The sequence below is a fragment of the Arachis hypogaea genome, chromosome 14 (genome assembly GCF_003086295.3).
Source record: "Arachis hypogaea cultivar Tifrunner chromosome 14, arahy.Tifrunner.gnm2.J5K5, whole genome shotgun sequence".
Taxonomy (NCBI): Eukaryota; Viridiplantae; Streptophyta; class Magnoliopsida; order Fabales; family Fabaceae; genus Arachis; species Arachis hypogaea.
In genome coordinates, this window is record NC_092049.1 from 4,800,776 (window position 1) to 4,816,254 (window position 15,479).

General features: G+C 44.0%; 2 protein-coding genes across 2 annotated transcripts; both read right to left on the reverse strand.

Annotated features, from left to right (window-relative positions):
- Window positions 1–4,424: 4,424 nt before the first annotated feature.
- On the reverse strand, window positions 4,425–6,144 carry LOC112742124 (uncharacterized). The gene is made up of 2 exons (XM_025791370.1): window positions 5,202–6,144; window positions 4,425–5,089 (listed from the first exon to the last, which is right to left on the reverse strand). Exons 1-2 carry the CDS (start codon window positions 6,142–6,144, stop codon window positions 4,425–4,427), a joined length of 1,608 nt encoding a protein of 535 aa, XP_025647155.1.
- Window positions 6,145–10,004: 3,860 nt separating this feature from the next.
- Window positions 10,005–11,767, reverse strand: LOC112742125 (uncharacterized). Its single transcript, XM_025791372.1, has 3 exons — window positions 11,182–11,767; window positions 10,824–11,060; window positions 10,005–10,711 (listed from the first exon to the last, which is right to left on the reverse strand). The coding sequence occupies exons 1-3, from the start codon at window positions 11,765–11,767 to the stop codon at window positions 10,005–10,007; spliced, it is 1,530 nt and encodes a 509-aa protein (XP_025647157.1).
- Between the last annotated feature and the right edge of the window lie 3,712 nt (window positions 11,768–15,479).

The window sequence follows — 15,479 nt, forward strand, 5'->3', positions numbered from 1 at the left end:
TTTTGAGTTTCCTCCTCTATACGTATATGCCTTAATCATTTTTCAATTGTGAAGTCATCACCAAGATGTAAAAGTTTCTTCCTATAAACATTCCAAGATGAAGTCAATTTTGAAATAATTGCTCCCACTTGTAATGATTTAGGAATCATTACTTGTAGATCACGAAGTCTACTTATAAGAATTTGTAATTCATGAATTTGATCCATAACAGGCATATTATCTTTCATAATAAATTTAAAATATTTCATCATAATAAACTTATCTATTCCTTGTTGTTCAGTATTGTACTTTTCTTCTAAAGACTCTAACTCTCCAATGGTGATTGAATTGGCATGTAAAGATCAAAGAGTCGGTTGGATAAAGTATTAAGAATATGACATCGACAAGCAAAAGTATCTTCATCACGTTTCTGCTTCAATTAAACAATCTTTTCTTTCTCTTTCGATGTGGAATTTTCAGCGGCATCGACAATTGGTGTAGTCTTTGGGTCAATCACATATGCAAGATTGAGAACCGAAAGAAAAAATATCACCTTGTTCTTCCAATGGTTGAAGTTCATTCCATCAAAGCGATCCAACTTGACAAATTCTTGATTCATGACTTTAAACATGGTGTTTTGTGTAACAGCTCAGACCACCCGCTAGCACGCTATTGTCCGCTTTGGCACACAAAGCCTCACGGTTTTGCCTTTAACGATAGGGATGATAGCCGAAACCCCCCACACTCACTCGTCAAAATGCGTCATGCTAGGGAGAGGTATTCACACCCTTATAAGGCATGCTTCGTTCCCCTCCCCAACCGATGTGGGCCTTACAATCCACCCCCTAAGGGAGTCCAACGCCCTCGTTGGCACATCGATCTGGGTTCTGGCTCTGATACCATCTGTAACAGCCCAGATCACCCGCTAGCATGATATTGTCCGCTTTGGCACACAAGGCCTCACAGTTTTGCCTTTGACGATAGGGATAATAGCCGAAACCCCCCACACTCACTCGTCAAAACGCGTCATGCTAGGGAGAGGTATCCACACCCTTATAAGGCATGCTTCGTTCTCCTCTCCAACCGATGTTGGTCTTACACTAAAAGTGCTTATTTTAAGAGAAGAGTGATAAAAAAATTTTTATTATGAAAAAAGTCATTTTTTTAACTTTTCCATAAGTACTAAAATAGTTTTCTAAAAATCTGCAATTTGATTTTAAAAATTGTACCAGACATTAATACTACATCTTTTCATAAGTTAAAAGTAAAAAAAAAAAAGTAACTTATGAATCTATCCAAACGAGCCTTATATATGAATTTAGATCCTCTAAATTTTGAATGTTTACTTTTGATTTTTAATTTAGAATATCCAAATCCCCTATATATACTCTCTGTTTCAAATTTTGATAATTAATGTTTCTGACTTCGATAATTAATGGAAAAAAACTTAAACTCAAAATAATATATATTATTTTTATCAACGTGCATCTCACACTTTTTTTAATTTAATTTCATTATTTTAACTCATCATGCCGGTATAATTTAACACTAAATCATGTTCATTGTTCCATGTTTATATTTTTTATTTTTTTATTTAAATAATTTTTTATACTTTTTTTAGTTTTGATTCTTACAAAATTCTTTTAAATTATTTTCTAAAAGTTATCGAATTATCTATTCCACCAATTTATTAATATAAGTAACCTTAACAGTACAATTGCCTTTAAATAAAATATTTTAAAATAAATCTGCACATGCTCTTTTATTAAGTCCTTCTTATTATTCATAGCTGTGATGTATACAATTATGAGTTTATTATTATATCAGGACCGCAGAAAGCATAATAATAATAAGAGAAAAAGATAAATAGATCTCTAACCTTTTGTCCTAGGGACATTTTTGTCCTTGACCATTAAAAAATACTTTTAAGTTCCTGACCTTCACAAAACTTGGACAGATCAGTCCCTGGCGGAGGCATTTGGACGGAAGGACTGATCCGTCTAAGTTTTGTGAAGGTCAGGGACTTAAAAGTATTTTTCAATGGTCATGGACGAAAATGTCCGCGGAACAAAAGGTCAGGGATCTATTTGTCATTTTCTCTAATAATAATAATGGTACCAAATCAAACCAAATGATCTTTAGCATGGCACGGTGGGCTGAGGCGAAAGTAAACACAAAGACAGCGTTTTTCACCCACGCAAACGCCTCTTGCACTCTTCAAGGCATTTGAATACTTATGAACACACAATGAATAACAACTGTCCTGAGTGCATAAATGAATGCGTTCTCCTTTTTCGCATCGAATTAGTTGTTGTGCCTCTACTAATAATCCACTATCTGCAACAATAAAATAATATTATTTTATTATTAATTAATTATTTCTAGAACACATGACAACGATGAATCATGAATGGATAATAAGCAATATTACTTAGTACGGGTTGAGAGATGGATCGAAAACTTGCGGGTTGAGGCAGATGCCGGATCACTTGCCTGGAGTAATGGGGGGTGGTACCTGCAAAGACACTCCGACGCTCAAGTCAGAATGGATCTAAGAGGTAGAAGGTGTGAGGAATGAGTGAATACCTGGAGGGACCTGGGTCCTCTATTTATAGGTGATGGTGAATATCTTATCTTATCTTATTTGGCTAAGATAAGGGAGACGTTTGAATTATCTTATCTTATCTTATCTTATTTGGCTAAGATAAGGGAGACGTTTGAATTCGAAAGTTGGTTAGGAGTTCTAGTGGGCTGGTTCCGAGCCTTCTGGAAGGGCGAAGCGGGTCGGACCCTGGTAACCGGGTTCGGAGACCGTTCTAGGTGTAGGATCCGTGGGCCGGATCCGTAACAGTTGCCCCCGGAGCGAGAGAGTGAGGGTGCTCGGTGTCATCGCTGGAGAAGCCTTTTCCTCGCCGTTGTGGTTTGGCAAGGAGATCATTGTTTGGTTTTTCCGATCGAGGTCGAGGATTTGGGGAGTTCCTAGCCATTTCATGGTCAGGCGAGGAGCGCGTTGTTTGGGCGTCTCATCACATGCCAGGTTTGATGACCATTCCGAAGAAGGGCTCAGAGATCGGGTCTGGAACAGTTTCCCCCGGAGCATGAGAGTATGCTTTCTTGGTCTCAATGCTAAGTCATTGGAGAGTCCGATTCTCTGTAGTTCGGGAGACTGTGAGGGGCCTGAAAAGGGCGTGACGTCATCATGCACCAATTGGTAGGATGTTGGTCAGTATGGCTTTCCGCGAGTTGGAAGACTGTCAGCTCATGCTTGTTTTGTGTGGCCTTTTTTGGGCCGTTATTGTGAACTTATTTTAGGCCTCTTGGTGGGCCGATTTTAAGACTTTGTTTATTTAGCTTATTTGGATTCCCATTTTGTTGGCTTTGCGGGTGATCGATTCACGAGTCACTATTTTTGTTATTTGGATATCCGTTTTATTGGCCTCGGGTGATCGATTCCCGGGTAGCCGTTTACTTATTTGGATATCCGTTTTATTGGCTTCGGGGTGATCGATTCCCGGGTAGCCGTTTACTTATTTGGATACCCGTTTTATTATTTGGATATCCGTTTTATTGGCTTCGGGGTGATCGATTCTCGGGTAGCCGTTTACTTATTTGGATATCCGTTTTATTATTTGGATATCCGTTTTATTGGCTTCAGGGTGATCGATTCCCGGGTAGCCGTTTACTTATTTGGATATCCGTTTTATTGGCTTCGGGGTGATCGATTCCCGGGTAGCCGTTTGCTTATTTGGATATCCGTTTTATTATTTGGATATCCATTTTGTTGGCCTCGGGGTGATCGATTCCCGAGTAGCCGTTTACTTATTTGGATATCCGTTTTATTGGCTTCGGGGTGATCAATTCCCGGGTAGCCGTTTACTTATTTGGATATCCGTTTTATTATTTGGATATCCGTTTTATTATTTGGATATCCATTTTGTTGGCCTCGGGGTGATCGATTCCCGGGTAGCCGTTTACTTATTTGGATATCCGTTTTATTATTTTGGATATCCGTTTTATTATTTGGATATCCATTTTGTTGGCCTCGGGGTAATCGATTCCCGGGTAGCCGTTTACTTATTTGGATATCCGTTTTATTGGCTTCGGGGTGATCGATTCCCGGGTAGCCGTTTACTTATTTGGATATCCGTTTTATTATTTGGATATCCGTTTTATTGGCTTCGGGGTGATCGATTCCCGGGTAGCCGTTTGCTTATTTGGATATCCGTTTTATTATTTGGATATCTGTTTTGTTATTTGGATATCCATTTTATTATTTGGATATCCGTTTTATTGGGAGTGGATAGACCGATGTTGTTTTGTCATAAGACGAGGTCTCCTGGTCCGAAGTCTCGTCGTACCGTGCTGCCATTGTACCTTAGGCTTATTCTCTATTTTAGGGCTAGCTCACGTAGGTGTGCTATACTCCTGACCTTGTCTGCAAGGCCCTACTTTGCTTCTTTTCGTTTCCTCCCATGGTTCTGTGTGAATTTTGGTGTGCATCGAGATCGGAAAGGAAGATGCCTGCCGCGTCTCGAGATCTCTTGCGTAGGGCTAGTGTTGATGTTGTCGTATTCTACCGCGGTTTCCCGGTCTCTGTGGATGGTTCCGACGGAGCCATCTTCTGCCGTGAACTCCATTAGAAGGTATTTGGTAAAGATGACGGCGGAGAGGTCGTTGATTGTTTTTCTTCCGAGGATGACGTTATAAGCGGTGGAGTTCTTGAGGACCACGAACTCGGACAGGATTGTCTTCCTCTGGCTTCCCGTCCCTATGGTAAGGGGAAGAATGATGGAACCGTCTGGCTTGAGGAAGTTGTCTCCGAGTCCCGTGACACCGTTGCGGTGTGTTTGGAGATTTTCGTTGCGGAGCCCGAGCTTGTCGAAGGCACCTCGAAAGAGGATGTTGGAGTCTGCACCGGTGTCCACCAGTATTTTCCGAACTAGTCCTGTTCCGATTCTCGCCGAGATGACGAAAGGTGCGTCTTCGGCCGAGGTGCTATGCTGGCAATCCTCGGGCAAGAAAGTTATCGTTTTGTTGGCTGTGGTAGCTGGGGCTTGATCTCTGACGGCCAAGACTTTGAGGTCCTTTTTTAGTGTTGATCTTGACTTGCCTGACACATCCTTGCCCGTGATGACATTTACTACTATGGCGGGTCGTCTTCTGGACTTTCCCTGGGAGGTTGTTTTTGTGTTCTCGGGTTGTGTCCTTCCCTCTTAGGCGACCTGTCTTTTTCCGCGCGTTTTGGTTCTCTGATGATTTGGCGAAATTTGGGAGTTTGCCGTCTTTTATAGCTTGTTCGAGGGCATCTTTAAGGTCGAAACAGTCTTGTGTCCTGTGCCCGTAACCTCGGTGGTAGTCGCAGTAAAGGGTCTTGTTGCCGCCCGTTCTTTCTTTGAGTTGTCGGGCTTTCGGGATAATACCCCGATCCACTATCTGGTGGTATATCTCGGTAATCGAGGCTGTCAGGGGGGTGTAGTTCGAGAATTTCCCGATCCTGGGTGGTCGGTTTGTGTTGGTTTGTTTGGGTTGGTCTCTTTGACTTTCTCTGGGCATCGGATTATGGCGGGAAGTCGGGTTGCCGTGTGGAGTGTTGCCGTGTTGCCGTTTATTGGCAGCGACGATCTGACTGACCTCCTCGTCGTTTATGTAGTCTCTGGCGACGTTTTGGATCTCGTGCATGGTCCATACTGGCTTGGTGGTGAGGTGTTTGCGGAAGTCTTCGTTCATGAGCCTGTTGGTTAAACAGAGGCTTGCGACGAAATCCGTGAGTCCATCAATCTTTAGGCATTCATCGTTGAAGCGGTCTAGGTATTTTCGTGTGGATTCGTCTTGTTTCTTTGTGACCCCTAATAAGCTGATGGGGTGTTTAGCTTTGGTAATTCTGGTGGTGAATTGGGCCATGAACTTCCGTGAGATATCGTGGAAGCCAGTTATGGATCCGTTGGGGAGGGCATTGAACCATTTAATCGTTGGCCCGGCTAGGGTTACTGGGAAGGCCTTACCTCGGACCGCGTCAGCGGCCTCTTCCAGGTTCATCCTGGCCTTGAAGGCCGTTAGGTGCTCCTGGGAGTCCTTGGTTCTGTCGTACTTCATATCCGTAGGTTTGTCGAAGCCTTTAGGGAGTTTTGCTTTTAGGATTCTTTCAGTGAAGGGAATGGCTCCCATTATCACGTGGTCACTTCTTGTGCATTTGGCCTCTTGATGTCGTCGGTCGTTGTCCGTTTCATGTTGATGAGGCGGGTTGCGTGGGACGCTGCGATCATACCTTTTGCTGTGTCGTCGTTCAGGCATCCTGTCATGTCCGTGGTCACGGCAGAAGCTGCGATTGTATCTCTTGGCATGTCGCCGTTCTGGCGATCCGCCGTGCCTGGTTTCATGGCGAGATCTTGATCTAGAGGTTGCGTGACTTCCATTTTTTTTTTCGGCGTTGTGCTTTTCTTTGGGTGTAACTCAGCCTTTGAGGTCTTGCACCCTGAGGCACAGCTCTTGGATTATCTGGACCGCCTTCTCTCTTAGGCCGTCGGGTGGCCGAGCTTCAGTGGGAGGACGGTTGTCCTCTCTTGGTTGTTGTTGGGTTGGGGTTGGTTGGCGATGTGCCGCGCTTATTATCCTCCCGTGGGTGGGAGGAGTGTTATCTTGGAGTTCGGGAGTTGGGGTGTTGGGTGGAGGATTGCTCCTCGAGGTTCTTCGTCATGCCGCCACGATTTGGCTGTCCCCCGCATCTATGCAAGAACCTTGAGAACTTTCTTGATCTCTTAGCTCCTGAGAGGTCTGAGCTTGGCCAGGGTGGTAGCGTTTAAGGAGGTCGTTCATGATGAGCTTCCTTATGAATTTTCAGTAAGGTTCGAAGGGGGATCATGGCGACAGAGTTGTCATAGGTAAGGCGGCGGATGGCAGAGGTTTGGAACCTGGTGTTGAAGGAGGTGACCTCGTGGGTTTGGAAGAAGAGCTTGAAGAGTTCAAAAGAAGAAGCAACAACGGTGGGCATGGAGCCAAAATAGAGGGAGAAGATGGGGCCATGGCGCTTGGAAGGACGGATGAGGGGAGTGGTGAATGAGAGGGTCCAAGAGGTGGAGGTGTCCCACTAAAGGGAGGTGAGACTTTGGGCTCAGAGGATTTAGAATTTCACCGTTGGAATAGGGCGAGGGTGCATAAAGAGTGTTATCACTAAGAAGGTGATTGCAAGTCGAAGAAACATTGTTCCTTTGGGATTTCGCCGTTGGAGTAGGACGAAGGTATGTTATCACTGCAAATGTGATGCAAGTTAAGGAAACATTATTCCTTTGGGATTTCGCCATTAGAGTTTCGCCATTGGAATAGGGCGAATGTGTGTTATCACTGCAAAGGTGATGCAAGTTAAGGAAACATTATTCCTTTGGGATTTCGCCATTGGAGTTTCACTGTTGGAATAGGGCGAAGGTGTGTTACCACTGCAAAGGTGATGCAAGTTAAGAAAACATTATTCCTTTAGGATTTTGCCGTTGGAGTAGGGCGAATGTGTGTTATCCTTGCAAAGGTGATGTAAGTTAAGAAAATATTATTCCTTTGGGATTTCGCCGTTGGAGTAGGGCGAAGGTGTGTTATCCCTGCAAAGGTGATGAAAATTAAGAAAATATTATTCCTTTGGGATTTCGCCATTGGAGTAGGGCGAAGGTGTGTTGTCCCTGCAAAGATGATGCAAGTTAAGAAAATATTATTCCTTTGAGATTTCGCCGTTGGAGTAGGGCGAAGGTGTGTTATCCCTGCAAAGGTGATGCAAGTTAAGAAAATATTATTCCTTTGGGATTTCACTGTTGGAGTAGGGCGAATGTGTGTTATCCCTGCAAAGATGATGCAAGTTAAGAAAATATTATTCCTTTGGGATTTCGCCGTTGGAGTAGGGCGAAGGTGTGTTATCCCTGCAAAGGTGATGCAAGTTAAAAAAATATTATTCCTTTGGGATTTCGCCGTTGGAGTAGGGCAAAGGTGTGTTATCCCTGCAAAGATGATGCAAGTTAAGAAAATATTGTTCCTTTTTGCTCTCAGCTACACCCAAGAAATCTGAGTTTGATGATTGCTCTTCTAGGTTATCCGCCATGCTGCCACAACGTTGCGAAGTCCCCACAGACGGCGCCAATGTACAAGATGTCTCTGGTACGGGTTGAGAGATGGATCGAGAACTTGCGGGTTGAGGCAGATGCCGGATCACTTGCCTGGAGCAATGGGGGGTGGTACCTGCAAAGACACTCCGACGCTCAAGTCAGAATGGATCTAAGCGGTAGAAGGTGTGAGGAATGAGTGAATACCTGGAGGGACCTGGGTCCTCTATTTATAGGTGATGGTGAATATCTTATCTTATCTTATTTGACTAAGATAAGGGAGACGTTTGAATTATCTTATCTTATCTTATCTTATTTGGCTAAGATAAGGGAGACGTTTGAATTCGAAAGTTGGTTAGGAGCTCTAGTGGGCTGGTTCCGAGCCTTCTGGAAGGGCGAAGCGGGTCGGACCCTGGTAACCGGGTTCGGAGACCGTTCTGGGTGTAGGATCCGTGGGCCGGATCCGTAACAGTTGCCCCCGGAGCGAGAGAGTGAGGGTGCTCGGTCTCATCGCTGGAGAAGCCTTTTCCTCGCCGTTGTGGTTTGGCAAGGAGATCGTTGTTTGGTTTTTCCGATCGAGGTCGAGGATTTGGGGAGTTCCTAGCCGTTTCATGGTCAGGCGAGGAGCGCGTTGTTTGGGCGTCTCATCACATGCCGGGTTTGATGACCATTCCGAAGAAGGGCCCGGAGATCGAGTCTGGAACAGTTTCCCCCGGAGCATGAGAGTATGCTTTCTTGGTCTCAATGCTAAGTTATTGGAGAGTCCGATTCTCTGTAGTTCGAGAGACTGTGAGGGGCCTGAAAAGGGCGTGACGTCATCATGCACCAATTGGTAGGATGTTGGTCAGTATGGCTTTCCGCGAGTTGGAAGACTGTCAGCTCATGCTTGTTTTGTGTGGCCTTTTTTGGGCCGTTATTGTGAACTTATTTTAGGCCTCTTGGTGGGCCGATTTTAAGACTTTGTTTATTTAGCTTATTTGGATTCCCATTTTGTTGGCTTTGCGGGTGATCGATTCACGAGTCACTATTTTTGTTATTTGGATATCCGTTTTATTGGCCTCGGGTGATCGATTCCCGGGTAGCCGTTTACTTATTTGGATATCCGTTTTATTATTTGGATATCCGTTTTATTGGCTTCGGGGTGATTGATTCCTGGGTAGCCGTTTACTTATTTGGATACCCGTTTTATTATTTGGATATCCGTTTTATTGGCTTCGGGGTGATCGATTCTCGGGTAGCCGTTTACTTATTTGGATATCCGTTTTATTGGCTTCAGGGTGATCGATTCCCGGGTAGCTGTTTACTTATTTGGATATCCGTTTTATTGGCTTCGGGGTGATCGATTCCCGGGTAGCCGTTTGCTTATTTGGATATCCGTTTTATTATTTGGATATCCATTTTGTTGGCCTCGGGGTGATCGATTCCCGAGTAGCCGTTTACTTATTTGGATATCCGTTTTATTGGCTTCGGGGTGATCGATTCCCGGGTAGCCGTTTACTTATTTGGATATCCGTTTTATTATTTGGATATCCATTTTGTTGGCCTCGGGGTGATCGATTCCCGGGTAGCCGTTTACTTATTTGGATATCCGTTTTATTATTTTGGATATCCGTTTTATTATTTGGATATCCATTTTGTTGGCCTCGGGGTGATCGATTCCCGGGTAGCCGTTTACTTATTTGGATATCCGTTTTATTATTTGGATATCCGTTTTATTGGCTTCGGGGTGATCGATTCCCGGGTAGCCGTTTGCTTATTTGGATATCCGTTTTATTATTTGGATATCTGTTTTGTTATTTGGATATCCATTTTATTATTTGGATATCCGTTTTATTGGGAGTGGATAGACCGATGTTGTTTTGTCATAAGACGAGGTCTCCTGGTCCGAAGTCTCGTCGTACCGTGCTGCCATTGTACCTTAGGCTTATTCTCTATTTTAGGGCTAGCTCATGTAAGTGTGCTATACTCCTGACCTTGTCTGCAAGGCCCTACTTTGCTTCTTTTTCGTTTCCTCCCATGGTTCTGTGTGAATTTTGGTGTGCATCGAGATCGGAAAGGAAGATGCCTGCCGCGTCTCGGGATCTCTTGCGTAGGGCTAGTGTTGATGTTGTCGTATTCTACCGCGGTTTCCTGGTCTCTGTGGATGGTTCCGACGGAGCCATCTTCTGCCGTGAACTCCATTAGAAGGTATTTGGTAAAGATGACGGCGGAGAGGTCGTTGATTGTTTTTCTTCCGAGGATGACGTTATAAGCGGTGGAGTTCTTGAGGACCACGAACTCGGACAGGATTGTCTTCCTCTGGCTTCCCGTCCCTATGGTAAGGGGAAGAATGATGGAACCGTCTAGCTTGAGGAAGTTGTCTCCGAGTCCCGTGACACCGTTGCGGTGTGTTTGGAGATTTTCGTTGCGGAGCCCGAGCTTCTCGAAGGCACCTCGAAAGAGGATGTTGGAGTCTGCGCCGGTGTCCACCAGTATTTTCCGAACTAGTCCTGTTCCGATTCTCGCCGAGATGACGAAAGGTGCGTCTTCGGCCGAGGTGCTATGCTGGCAATCCTCGGGCAAGAAAGTTATCGTTTTGTTGGCTGTGGTAGCTGGGGCTTGATCTCTGACGGCCAAGACTTTGAGGTCCTTTTTTAGTGTTGATCTTGACTTGCCTGACACATCCTTGCCCGTGATGACATTTACTACTATGGCGGGTCGTCTTCTGGACTTTCCCTGGGAGGTTGTTTTTGTGTTCTCGGGTTGTGTCCTTCCCTCTTAGGCGACCTGTCTTTTTCCGCGCGTTTTGGTTCTCTGATGATTTGGCGAACTTTGGGAGTTTGCCGTCTTTTATAGCTTGTTCGAGGGCATCTTTAAGGTCGAAACAGTCTTGTGTCCTGTGCCCGTAACCTCGGTGGTAGTCGCAGTAAAGGGTCTTGTTGCCGCCCGTTCTTTCTTTGAGTTGTCGGGCTTTCGGGATAATACCCCGATCCACTATCTGGTGGTATATCTCGGTAATCGAGGCTGTCAGGGGGGGTGTAGTTCGAGAATTTCCCGATCCTGGGTGGTCGGTTTCTGTTGGTTTGTTTGGGTTGGTCTCTTTGACTTTCTCTGGGCATCGGATTATGGCGGGAAGTCGGGTTACCGTGTGGAGTGTTGCCGTGTTGCCGTTTATTGGCAGCGACGATCTGACTGACCTCCTCGTCGTTTATGTAGTCTCTGGCGACGTTTTGGATCTCGTGCATGGTCCATACTGGCTTGGTGGTGAGGTGTTTGCGGAAGTCTTCGTTCATGAGCCTGTTGGTTAAACAGAGGCTTGCGACGAAATCCGTGAGTCCATCAATCTTTAGGCATTCATCGTTGAAGCGGTCTAGGTATTTTCGTGTGGATTCGTCTTGTTTCTTTGTGACCCCTAATAAGCTGATGGGGTGTTTAGCTTTGGTAATTCTGGTGGTGAATTGGGCCATGAACTTCCGTGAGATATCGTGGAAGCCAGTTATGGATCCGTTGGGGAGGGCATTGAACCATTTAATCGTTGGCCCGGCTAGGGTTACTGGGAAGGCCTTACCTCGGACCGCGTCAGCGGCCTCTTCCAGGTTCATCCTGGCCTTGAAGGCCGTTAGGTGCTCCTGGGAGTCCTTGGTTCTGTCGTACTTCATATCCGTAGGTTTGTCGAAGCCTTTAGGGAGTTTTTCTTTTAGGATTCTTTCAGTGAAGGGAATGGCTCCCATTATCACGTGGTCACTTCTTGTGCATTTGGCCTCTTGATGTCGTCGGTCGTTGTCCGTTTCATGTTGATGAGGCGGGTTGCGTGGGACGCTGCGATCATACCTTTTGCTGTGTCGTCGTTCAGGCATCCTGTCATGTCCGTGGTCACGGCAGATGCTGCGATTGTATCTCTTGGCATGTCGCCGTTCTGGCGATCCGCCGTGCCTGGTTTCATGGCGAGATCTTGATCTAGAGGTTGCGTGACTTCCGTTTTTTTTTTTTGGCGTTGTGCTTTTCTTTGGGTGTAACTCAGCCTTTGAGGTCTTGCACCCTGAGGCACAGCTCTTGGATTATCTGGACCGCCTTCTCTCCTAGGCCGTCGGGTGGCCGAGCTTCAGTGGGAGGACGGTTGTCCTCTCTTGGTTGTTGTTGGGTTGGGGTTGGTTGGCGATGTGCCGCGCTTATTATCCTCCCGTGGGTGGGAGGAGTGTTATCTTGGAGTTCGGGAGTTGGGGTGTTGGGTGGAGGATTGCTCCTCGAGGTTCTTCGTCATGCCGCCACGATTTGGCTGTCCCCCGCATCTATGCAAGAACCTTGAGAACTTTCTTGATCTCTTAGCTCCTGAGAGGTCTGAGCTTGGCCAGGGTGGTAGCGTTTAAGGAGGTCGTTCATGATGAGCTTCCTTATGAATTTTCAGTAAGGTCCGAAGGGGGATCATGGCGACAGAGTTGTCATAGGTAAGGCGGCGGATGGCAGAGGTTTGGAACCTGGTGTTGAAGGAGGTGACCTCGTGGGTTTGGAAGAAGAGCTTGAAGAGTTCAAAAGAAGAAGCAACAACGGTGGGCATGGAGCCAAAATAGAGGGAGAAGATGGGGCCATGGCGCTTGGAAGGACGGATGAGGGGAGTGGTGAATGAGAGGGTCCAAGAGGTGGAGGTGTCCCACTAAAGGGAGGTGAGACTTTGGGCTCCGAGGATTTAGAATTTTACCGTTGGAATAGGGCGAGGGTGCATAAAGAGTGTTATCACTAAGAAGGTGATTGCAAGTCGAAGAAACATTGTTCCTTTGGGATTTCGCCGTTGGAGTAGGACGAAGGTATGTTATCACTGCAAATGTGATGCAAGTTAAGGAAACATTATTCCTTTGGGATTTCGCCATTAGAGTTTCGCCGTTGGAATAGGGCGAATGTGTGTTATCACTGCAAAGGTGATGCAAGTTAAGGAAACATTATTCCTTTGGGATTTCGCCATTGGAGTTTCACTGTTGGAATAGGGCGAAGGTGTGTTACCACTGCAAAGGTGATGCAAGTTAAGGAAACATTATTCCTTTGGGATTTTGCCGTTGGAGTAGGGCGAATGTGTGTTATCCCTGCAAAGGTGATGCAAGTTAAGAAAATATTATTCCTTTGGGATTTCGCCGTTGGAGTAGGGCGAAGGTGTGTTATCCCTGCAAAGGTGATGCAAGTTAAGAAAATATTATTCCTTTGGGATTTCGCCGTTGGAGTAGGGCGAAGGTGTGTTGTCCCTGCAAAGATGATGCAAGTTAAGAAAATATTATTCCTTTGAGATTTCGCCGTTGGAGTAGGGCGAAGGTGTGTTATCCCTGCAAAGGTGATGCAAGTTAAGAAAATATTATTCCTTTGGGATTTCGCCGTTGGAGTAGGGCAAAGGTGTGTTATCCCTGCAAAGATGATGCAAGTTAAGAAAATATTGTTCCTTTTTGCTCTCAGCTACACCCAAGAAATCTGAGTTTGATGATTGCTCTTCTAGGTTATCCGCCATGCTGCCACAACGTTGCGAAGTCCCCACAGACGGCGCCAATGTACAAGATGTCTCTGGTACGGGTTGAGAGATGGATCGAGAACTTGCGGGTTGAGGCAGATGCCAGATCACTTGCCTGGAGCAATGGGGGGTGGTACCTGCAAAGACACTCCGACGCTCAAGTCAGAATGGATCTAAGAGGTAGAAGGTGTGAGGAATGAGTGAATACCTGGAGGGACCTGGGTCCTCTATTTATAGGTGATGGTGAATATCTTATCTTATCTTATTTGGCTAAGATAAGGGAGACGTTTGAATTATCTTATCTTATCTTATCTTATTTGGCTAAGATAAGGGAGACGTTTGAATTCGAAAGTTGGTTAGGAGCTCTAGTGGGCTGGTTCCGAGCCTTCTGGAAGGACGAAGCGGGTCGGACCCTGGTAACCGGGTTCGGAGACCGTTCTGGGTGTAGGATTCATGGGCCGGATCCGTAACAGTAATACATACCGAAGGTAAAGGAGAGAACAATAAACAAAACAACAAGAGAAATGGACATAATTTGAATCCTCATTGTTTCTTATATCACGAGAATTATGTGTATAGAATTATTAGGTGCATATAATGAGAATAGATTAACGAATCGCTATCAGAGAAGTATTGAAAAGGTAGAATTATCAAGACGTCTATTTATTTAATGGAAAAGTATAGGTAACTAACAATATTTTTGAACAATGTATAAACAATGTGAATTAATAGGATTAAAAGAGTAAATTTAATAAGTAATATTAAATTAGAGTGTAGTGTATTTTTATTTGATTGGTAGTTGTTCATGTTGTTCAAGATAGTTATTGTTCATTTCCTTATTTAATTTATAGAGAAGACTGAAGATTGAAATGATTCAGTTTTAATGAGTATTAATTAGTCAATTGAAATTTATGATTTTGTTTTTTGTATTTAATATTTAGGAAAAGTTATTGAAATTAAATTCATAGAGAAGACTGAAGATTGAAATGATTCAGCTTTAATGAGTATTAATTAGTCAACTGAAATTTATGATTTTGTTTCTTGTATTTAATATTTAGGAAAAGTTATTGAAATTAAATTTATAGAAAAGACAGAAGATTGAAATGATTCAGCTTTAATGAGTATTAATTGGTCAACTGAAATTTATGATTTTGTTTACTGTATTTAATATTTAGGGAAAGTTATTGAAATTAATTATTCTCCCCATACAATGCGCGAATATATAACTTCTTTTTTAGAAAGGATTTCGTTTCTTTTTTCGAATTTCGTCTGTGTTTTCGTACCTTCTCTCTGTGTTTTCTTTTGGCGTTTTGGTGCATTTCTCACTGCGTTCTCTTGCTTCATTTTCTTCATTTTCTTTGTTTTCTATGTTCGGTTTTTGAAATTAAGCCTAAAATTGTTTTGAAGATAATGAATGATTCAAGTTCAGATTGTCAACTGAACCAGCGCGAAATGGATTGTAAATTCGAATCCAATGAAGTCCCTGAGGTGTGGTTAATGTTTTTGTTAGTAGTTTATGATTGTGGAGGTGAATAATGTTGTGAACCTTACCTATGAAATTTGCTGTTCGTTGTTGATAGTTTGAATTGAATGTAATGTAGTAGTTCTGATGAATTTGTTGCATTTTATATCAGACTTTCGGGTATAAATAAGGAATATTTGGGTGTAATGTGGGAAAGTTTGAATGTATTTACAGGTTCTGACTTTTTCAATTGACCGAGGGTGAATTGTCTTATTATTTTAGTTGAATTGTTTCAGTTTCAGTTTGATGATGAGTCGTGAATTTGATTTTTGTTATTTTTTATGATGATTCTATAGTTATAGTTGTATTCTATAGTTTATGATAGCTTTAATATGGTGTATTGTAGACTATTTTGGGTGTATTTTACAGTTCCTCAACGATGTTGATGAGATGTTTGTTTCCAAGGTTGGGACGATTTTTAACACCCTTGAAA

Coding starts and splice junctions, on each gene's coding strand:
- LOC112742124 (XM_025791370.1), bottom strand. CDS start 6,144: ATGGGAGCCATTCCCTTCACTGAAAGAATCCTAAAAGCAAAACTCCCT. Junction 5,090..5,201: donor AAACGCGCGGAAAAAGACAG/GTCGCCTAAGAG, acceptor AGGATGTGTCAG/GCAAGTCAAGATCAACACTA.
- LOC112742125 (XM_025791372.1), bottom strand. CDS start 11,767: ATGGGAGCCATTCCCTTCACTGAAAGAATCCTAAAAGAAAAACTCCCT. Junction 11,061..11,181: donor ACACGGCAACACTCCACACG/GTAACCCGACTT, acceptor CCCCCCTGACAG/CCTCGATTACCGAGATATAC. Junction 10,712..10,823: donor AAACGCGCGGAAAAAGACAG/GTCGCCTAAGAG, acceptor AGGATGTGTCAG/GCAAGTCAAGATCAACACTA.